The sequence below is a fragment of the Antennarius striatus genome, chromosome 19 (genome assembly GCF_040054535.1).
Source record: "Antennarius striatus isolate MH-2024 chromosome 19, ASM4005453v1, whole genome shotgun sequence".
Classification (NCBI taxonomy): domain Eukaryota; kingdom Metazoa; phylum Chordata; class Actinopteri; order Lophiiformes; family Antennariidae; genus Antennarius; species Antennarius striatus.
Window position 1 is genome coordinate 290001 of NC_090794.1, and position 7500 is coordinate 297500.

The window sequence follows — 7500 nt, forward strand, 5'->3', positions numbered from 1 at the left end:
CCCACCGGAACCACCTCCATCGTGCTGAGGAACCTGGTCCCAGACACGCCCTACAGGGTGTCGGTGCTGCCCGTCTACCCGGCGCGGGACGGCCGGCGCCAGTCGGAGGACGGCAGGACGCGTAAGTTCATGTCTGCGTGCTTCTGAAGGTCTGGACCCGGAGAGGCTAACCCCACTTTCCCACAGTGCCCTTGGGCGGCGTGGGCGACATGCGGGTCACCGACCCCACCATCACCACCCTGACGGTCACCTGGAGTCCAGCTGATGGCAACGTCCAAGGGTACAAGGTCATCTATGTGCCGGAGGACGGGGGGCTGGAAGTGGTGGTAAGACCCGCACAGTTCTAGTAGAGGTTCTATACCCAACCCCCCAGAACCCTAACCCTAACCCCAGAACCACTGGGGGTTGTAGGTCACTGGGCCACCTGAGGGACAGGTATGTGGTCCTGGTGGGCCAACCAAAGGACAACAACCCTGGTTTTGGCCTTTTTGTCTTTGTAGTGGACAGTCTTGGGTTAGTTACGGCGGGTTGGGGTGAGGTATTTTGGAGGTCAGAGGTTAGGTCTGGTAGGCGGTCCCTCACACTGATGGGTGGTTCCTCAGGGGCGTGTCTTCACCACCTGGTTCTGTCCTTGCAGGAGGACGTCTCAGAGAGTACCACCAGAACGGTCCTGGAGAAGCTCCTCCCGGACACCCGCTACAAGGTGCGGGTGGTGCCTGTCTATGCCGAGGGGGACGGACCGAGCCTGACCGACACCGGGAAGACCGGTGGGTACGGGGGGGTCATTCAGGGTCAGGACCAGATCCAGGCTGTGAAAGGATGTGTCCACCGTCCTGCTTCCTGTCTTCAGATCCGCTGGGTTTCGTGAAGAACCTGCAGGTCACCGATCCCACCACCAGCACCCTGAAGGTCCGCTGGGACCCGGCTGAGGGGAACGTCCGGGAATACATCGTTGTCTGGGAGCCGGAGGCCGGGGGGGAGCAGGAGGTGGTAAGATCGCACCCCGATGTGGTCCACCAGGTGTGGGTCCACCAGTGAGGGTTCACCCTGTCCCCTATCCTCCAGGACCAGGTGTCTGGAACCACCACCTCCACCGTCCTGAAGGAGCTGGACCCCGACACCCGCTACACCGTCACCGTGCTGCCGGTCTACAACGAGATGGAGGGGAGGCCCCAGACGGAGAGCGGGAAGACCAGTGAGTCCTACACCCTTACACCTACACCCTCAGGGGCACCTCCACCCTCAGGGACACCCCCACCTTACCTGCACCTTACACCCCAAATGGTCACCAAGACCAAACCTGAGATGACGCGGGTCCGACCAATCCTGTGGCTGCTCCTCCCCGACAGACCCTCTGGGCGGGGTGAAGAACCTGAGGGTGACCGACCCCACCACCAACACCCTGACAGTCCGATGGGACCCAGCGGTCGGCGACGTCCGTAGCTACAAGGTGTTCTATGCAGGAGAACCCGGAGGAGAACCACAGATGGTACGACGTGTTCCACAGACTCCGCCCAGGTTGGACGAGTCGTTGCCCTGGTAACTGAAGTTCCTCCTCTTATCCAACAGGAGGAGGTGTCAGGAGGAACCACCAGCACCGTCCTGACGAACCTGGACCCCAACACCGTTTACAACGTGTCCGTCGTCCCCGTCTACCCCGACGTGGAGGGCATCCGGCAGGACGAGAAGGGCAAGACCAGTGAGTGGCCCATCAGGAGGCCCCTACCACAGGGTGGAGCTGGTCCTCCAACACACACCCAGCTTTAGGCCAGGTTCCACTCATTCCTGAACGGAACTCCTGGGTCCTGTAGATCTGATTCAGACCTTCAGACCACCCTAGAACAGAGATAAAAACGCCCCCCCCCTCGGTGGAATGTTGGCTGGAGGTTCCTCAGGTCCACCCGAGGAGCTGCCAGGAGATAAAGTCGGTCCAGTACAGTCTGGAGATGTTTATGAGAACCTCTGGGCTCCTGCTAGTCAAAGACCTGCTGAGTCCCAGCATGCAGTGCGGCCTGACGGTGGTGTGGCGTCCCAGCATGCAGTGCAGCCTGACGGCGGTGTGGTGTCCCAACATGCAGTGTGGCCTGACTGCGTTGTGGCGTCTCTTTCAGAGTCTCTGAGCGGCGTAAAGAACCTGCAGGTGACTGACCCCACCATCAACTCCCTCAGGGTCCGCTGGGACCCGGCCGAGGGCGACGTCAGGCAGTACCAGATCCTCTACGGCCCCCCCGGAGGCCCTGAGAGTGTGGTGAGTTGAACCAGTGACGTCATCACTGCTTAGAACCAATCAGGATCCTTCAGTGACATCATCACTTCCTTAGAACCAATCAGGGTTCTGACTGGCTGCTCAGCTGATGACCAGGAGAGTTTTGGTCTGGGATTAGAGCAGCTGAGAGGCTTCTGACAGCTTTCATCTCAGCTGGCGGTCTGGTCCAGTTCCACCAACCCGACGGGGCCCTGGGGGCCCCCGGGGGCCCTGTCTGGATCCTGACGGTCTGTTATTCTGACCTCCACAGACTCAGGTCTCTGGGATGTCCACCAACACCGTGTTGAGGGACCTGAAGCCGGACACTGACTACCAGGTGACGCTGGTGCCGCTCTACGCCGACATGGAGGGGAAACGGCTCTCAGAGAACGGGAAGACCAGTGAGTCTAACCCCAACCCTAACCCCTAACCCCAACCCTAACCCCTAACCCCAACCCTAACCCCTAACCCCAAACCTAACCCCTAACCCCAACCCTAACCCCTAACCCCAACCCTAACCCCTAGCCCCAACCCTAACCCCTAACCCCAACCCTAACCCCTAACCCCAACCCTAACCCCTAACCCCAACCCTCCTCTAACCCCTAACCCTAACTCCTAACCCCTAACCCCAACCCTAACCCCTAACCCCAACCCTAACTCCTAACCCCTAACCCCTAACTCCTAACCCCAACCCTAACCCCTAACTCATAACCCCAACCCTAACCCCTAACCCCAACCCTAACCCCTAACCCCAACCCTCACCCCTAACCCCTAACCCCAACCCTAACCCCTAACCCCAACCCTAACCCCTAACCCCAACCCTAACCCCTAACCCCAACCCTAACCCCTAACCCCAACCCTAACCCTAACCCCTATCCCCAACCCTAACCCCTAACCCCAACCCTAACCCCTAACCCCAACCCTAACCCCTAACCCCAACCCTAACCCCTAACCCCAACCCTAACCCCTAACCCCAACCCTAACCCCTAACCCCTAACCCCAACCCTAACCCCTAACCCCAACCCTAACCCCAACCCTAACCCCTAACCCCAACCCCAACCCTAACCCCTAACCCCAACCCTAACCCCTAACCCCAACCCCAACCCTAACCCCAACCCCAACCCTAACCCCTAACCCCTAACCCCAACCCTAACCCCTAACCCCAACCCTAACCCCTAACGCCAACCCTAACCCCTAACCCCTAACCCCAACCCTAACCCCTAACCCCTAACCCCAACCCTAACCCCTAACCCCTAACCCCAACCCTAACCCCTAACCCCTAACCCCAACCCTAACCCCTAACCCCAACCCTAACCCCTAACCCCAACCCTAACCCTAACCCCTAACCCCAACCCTAACCCCTAACCCCAACCCTAACCCCAACCCCTAACCCCAACCCTAACCCCAACCCTAACCCCTAACCCCAACCCTAACCCCTAACCCCAACCCCTAACCCTAACCCCAACCCCAACCCTAACCCCAACCCCTAACCCTAACCCCAACCCCAACCCTAACCCCTAACCCCTAGCCCTAACCCTAACCTCAACCCTAACCCCTAACCCTAACCCTAAAATTAACCCCTAACTCTAACCCCCAATCCTAACCTTTAACAGGGTTAGGGGTTAGGTGCTGGAGGTGTCTGTGTGGAATGAAGTCAGCTGGACTTTAGGAGGAGGGACTTGGGGTTGGGGGTTGGAGTTTGGGTTGGGGGTTAGGTTTGGGGGGATTCGGTGGGGGTCAGGTTTGGGGGGTCCAGCGCTTCCTTCAGTCTGTTTAACTTGCTTCAGCACAGAGATGATCCAGGACCTGGATGAAGGGTGGACTCTCCACAGACGCCCCCCATGTCAGATTGGTCTAATCGGTTCCACCTGTCCAGGCTGGCAGCTGATTGGTTGTGGTCGGGGGATGTTTGGGGAGGGGTTCCATCAGATTAACAGCAGACACATTCTTCTTCCTTGGGGGGTCAGAGGTCAGCTGATGTGTGTGTTTGTCCACAGAGCCTCTTGGGGGCGTGAAGAACCTGCAGGTCAGTGACCCCACCACCAGCTCCCTGAAGGTGCAGTGGCAGCCGGCGGAGGGCAACGTCCGCCAGTACCGCATCTTCTACGTCCCATCAGCAGGGGGTGCCGAGGACATGGTGAGATGGGGTCCGGGTCAGGGGTCAGGATCAGATTCAGGTACAGGGTCAGGGGTCAGGTACAGGGTCAGGGTACAGAGGACTGGAGTCCTCCTGGGGATGGACGCAGTCCGAGTGTGTCAGTTGTGTGTCAGTTACGTGTTGGCTGTGTGACAGTTGTGTGTAGGTTGTGTGATCGTTGTGTGTTGGTTGTGTGTCGGTTGTGTGTTGGTTGTGTGTCAGTTGTGTGTTGGTTTTGTGTCGGTTGTGTGACAGTTGCGTGTTGGTTGTGTGTTGGTTGTGTGTCGGTTGTGTGTTGGTTGTGTGTCGGTTGTGTGACAGTTGTGTGTTGGTTGTGTGTCGTATGTGTGACAGTTGCGTGTTGGTTGTGTGTCAATAATGTGTTGGTTGCGTGTTGGTTGTGTGTCGGTTGAATGTTGGTTGTGTGTTGGTTGTGTGTCGGTTGTGTGTTGGTTGCGTGTTGGTTGTGTGTTGGTTGTGTGTTGGTTGTGTGTTGGTTGCATGTTGGTTGTGTGATGGTTGTGTGTCGGTTGAATGTTGGTTGTGTGTTGGTTGTGTGTCTGTTGAAAGTTGGTTGCATGTTGGTTGTGTGTCAGTTGCATGTTGGTTGCGTGTTGGTTGTGTGTTGGTTGTGTGTTGGTTGCATGTTGGTTGTGTGATGGTTGTGTGTCGGTTGAATGTTGGTTGTGTGTTGGTTGTGTGTCGGTTGAATGTTGGTTGTGTGTTGGTTGTGTGTCGGTTGAATGTTGGTTGTGTGTTGGTTCTGTGTCGGTTGAATGTTGGTTGTGTGTTGGTTGTGTGTCGGTTGTGTGACAGTTGCGTGTTGGTTGTGTGTTGGTTGTGTGTCAGTTGAATGTTGGTTGCATGTTGGTTGTGTGTCAGTTGCATGTTGGTTGTGTGTTGGTTGCGTGTTGGTTGTGTGACGGTTGTGTGTCAGTTGCATGTTGGTTGCGTGTCGGTTGCGTGTCGGTTGTGTGACGGTTGCGTGTTGTTCTGCTGTGAACAGGAGCAGGTTTCTGGAGGAACCACCAGCACCGTCCTGAGGAACCTGCTATCGGACACGCCTTACTCCGTTGCCGTGGCGCCGGTTTACCCAGAAGGAGAAGGACTACGGCAGACCGACAGCGGGAAGACCCGTAAGTAGAACACCTCTTTTCCACGTTTCCATGGCAACATCCCAGGTCACGTTTAGGACCGGGTCACGTTTAGAACCGGTTCACGTTAGAACCGGTAGGAACCAATCAGACGTCTCTGACTACTGGATTGGCTGTGGACCATTACTGCCTGCGGTCTGGTGTCCTGCCGGTGGCTGGTTCTGGTTCTGGTTCTGGTTCTGGTTCTGGTCCTGGCTCTGGCTCTGGCTCTGGCTCTGGTTCTGGTCCTGGCTCTGGTCCCGGTTCTCGTTCTGGTCCTGGTTGTAGTTCAGGTCCTGTTTTGGTCCTGGTTCCAGTTCTTCCCAGACGGCGTGTGGCGTCCCGTCAGCAGAAATGCATTGTGGGTTTTAATTGGTGCTGACTGCGGCCCAGAAGGACCCGGGCCGACGCAGCGTGGCTGGAATTCTTTAGGCGTGACTCATTGAGGTCATGTGATGTTAGCCGGAGGATGTTATTGGACGGGGGGGCGGGGGGTACGGGGGGGATCAGATGTCACTGAACACTGGATCCTGGGTTCACGTCCTTCAAACGCGGTTCCACCGGTTGGCGGCGGGGCGGTGGGTGTGGGTTAGGGTTGGGGGCGTTTAGGGTTAGGGGCTCAGGTCGGGCGGTTCGGGCTGGGGGGTCACCGGGGACTCGTTCAGCAGCAGTGACGCGTCAGAGGGATTAGCGGTGACGTTAGCCACCTTTTATTGCCTTTGAACAGAATCGTTTAGAACCTGAGGTCCAGAACCCTCTGAGGACCTGGACCTGGGGGGGGGGGGCTTAAGGGATTACATGTTTATTTGTTCTCTCTGGGGGCGGGGCCTACCTGCAGAAGGTTTATGGGTAAAGCTTTAAATTCCAGAGGGATGTGAACATCTGGTCGGTTTTAACAGCGTCTTCAGGGCTTCGTCTAGAACCTGACGGACCTGCGTCCCCACGGCGACGGACCTGCATCCCCACGGCAACAGACCGGCGTCCCCACGGCAACGGACATCCTCTCGCTTTAGACACGGTTCTGGTTCTGAACCAGTAGAACCTGAACTGGTTCCAGCGGGAACCTGTTGCTACGTGGCTACATGCTAAGTGTGCCTCTGATCCTGCAGTTCCACGGACCCCCCCCAGGAACGTCCAGGTGTACAACCCCACCCCCACCAGCCTGAACACGCGCTGGGAGCCCGCCACCGGCCAGGTGCAGCAGTACCGGGTCGAGTACGCCCCCAAGTCCGGAAGCAGACCCCCAGAGTCGGTGGGTGTCAGCGCCCCCTGGAGGCAGGAACAGGCAGTTTCCATGGAGACCCCCCCAGTGGAGCTAACGGTTTCTGCTCTCCCTCCCCAACAAGGTGCTGCTTCCAGGAAACATCAACAACGCCTTCCTGGACAACCTGGTCCCGGACACGCCCTACTCTGTGTCCGTGTCCGCCCAGTACGCCGACGGCCCGGGACCGCCCGCCAAGGGGCGGGGCAAAACACGTGAGTCAGCACTGGGACGCTGACCCCCCCAGGACAACCTGAGGTTATGGTGTCGTCCTCATCTTTGTCCCCCCTGCAGTTTCTCAGTGGTGCTAACCCATCATGTTAACCCCTGCTAACCCCTGCTAACCGGTGCTAACCGGTGCTAACCCCTGCTAACCCCTGCTAACCCCTGCTAACCCCTGCTAACCGTTGCCCTGTTGCCCTGCAGTGCCGCGGGTCGGGCCCCGGAACATGCGTGTGTTCGACTCCACCACCAACAGCCTGACCATCGGCTGGGACCACGCCGAGGGCCCCGTCCGCCAGTACCGGATTGGCTACACCCCTGCCGGGGGCGGGGTCACCGAATACGTGAGTACGCTGTGCTGATGACACTAATGATGCTAGTGACGCTAACACGTGTCTCAGAGCCGTGGGTCTAGCTTAACCCGAGGGAACGTCTGGAGGTTCATTGTGTCCGTCGGGGGGCGTGGCTAAAGCATGATGTTGCGCGCTAGCTATGCGCTGAG

At 58.1% G+C, this 7500-nt stretch overlaps 1 protein-coding gene across 9 annotated transcripts in view; it reads left to right on the forward strand.

Annotated features, from left to right (window-relative positions):
* col12a1b (collagen, type XII, alpha 1b) overlaps positions 1-7500 on the forward strand; it is a 60783-nt gene that overhangs the window by 30919 nt on the left and 22364 nt on the right. For all 9 annotated transcript variants that reach the window (XM_068341754.1, XM_068341759.1, XM_068341755.1 and 6 more), the window contains 14 exons: positions 1-121; positions 187-326; positions 638-767; positions 851-990; positions 1066-1195; positions 1350-1489; positions 1570-1699; positions 2112-2248; positions 2517-2646; positions 4243-4382; positions 5389-5518; positions 6625-6767; positions 6862-6991; positions 7203-7342. The exon at positions 1-121 is cut by the window's left edge and continues 9 nt beyond it. In XM_068341754.1, the coding sequence (XP_068197855.1) occupies positions 1-121; positions 187-326; positions 638-767; positions 851-990; positions 1066-1195; positions 1350-1489; positions 1570-1699; positions 2112-2248; positions 2517-2646; positions 4243-4382; positions 5389-5518; positions 6625-6767; positions 6862-6991; positions 7203-7342 (1881 nt within the window). The remainder of the gene's footprint in view (positions 122-186; positions 327-637; positions 768-850; positions 991-1065; positions 1196-1349; positions 1490-1569; positions 1700-2111; positions 2249-2516; positions 2647-4242; positions 4383-5388; positions 5519-6624; positions 6768-6861; positions 6992-7202; positions 7343-7500) is intronic.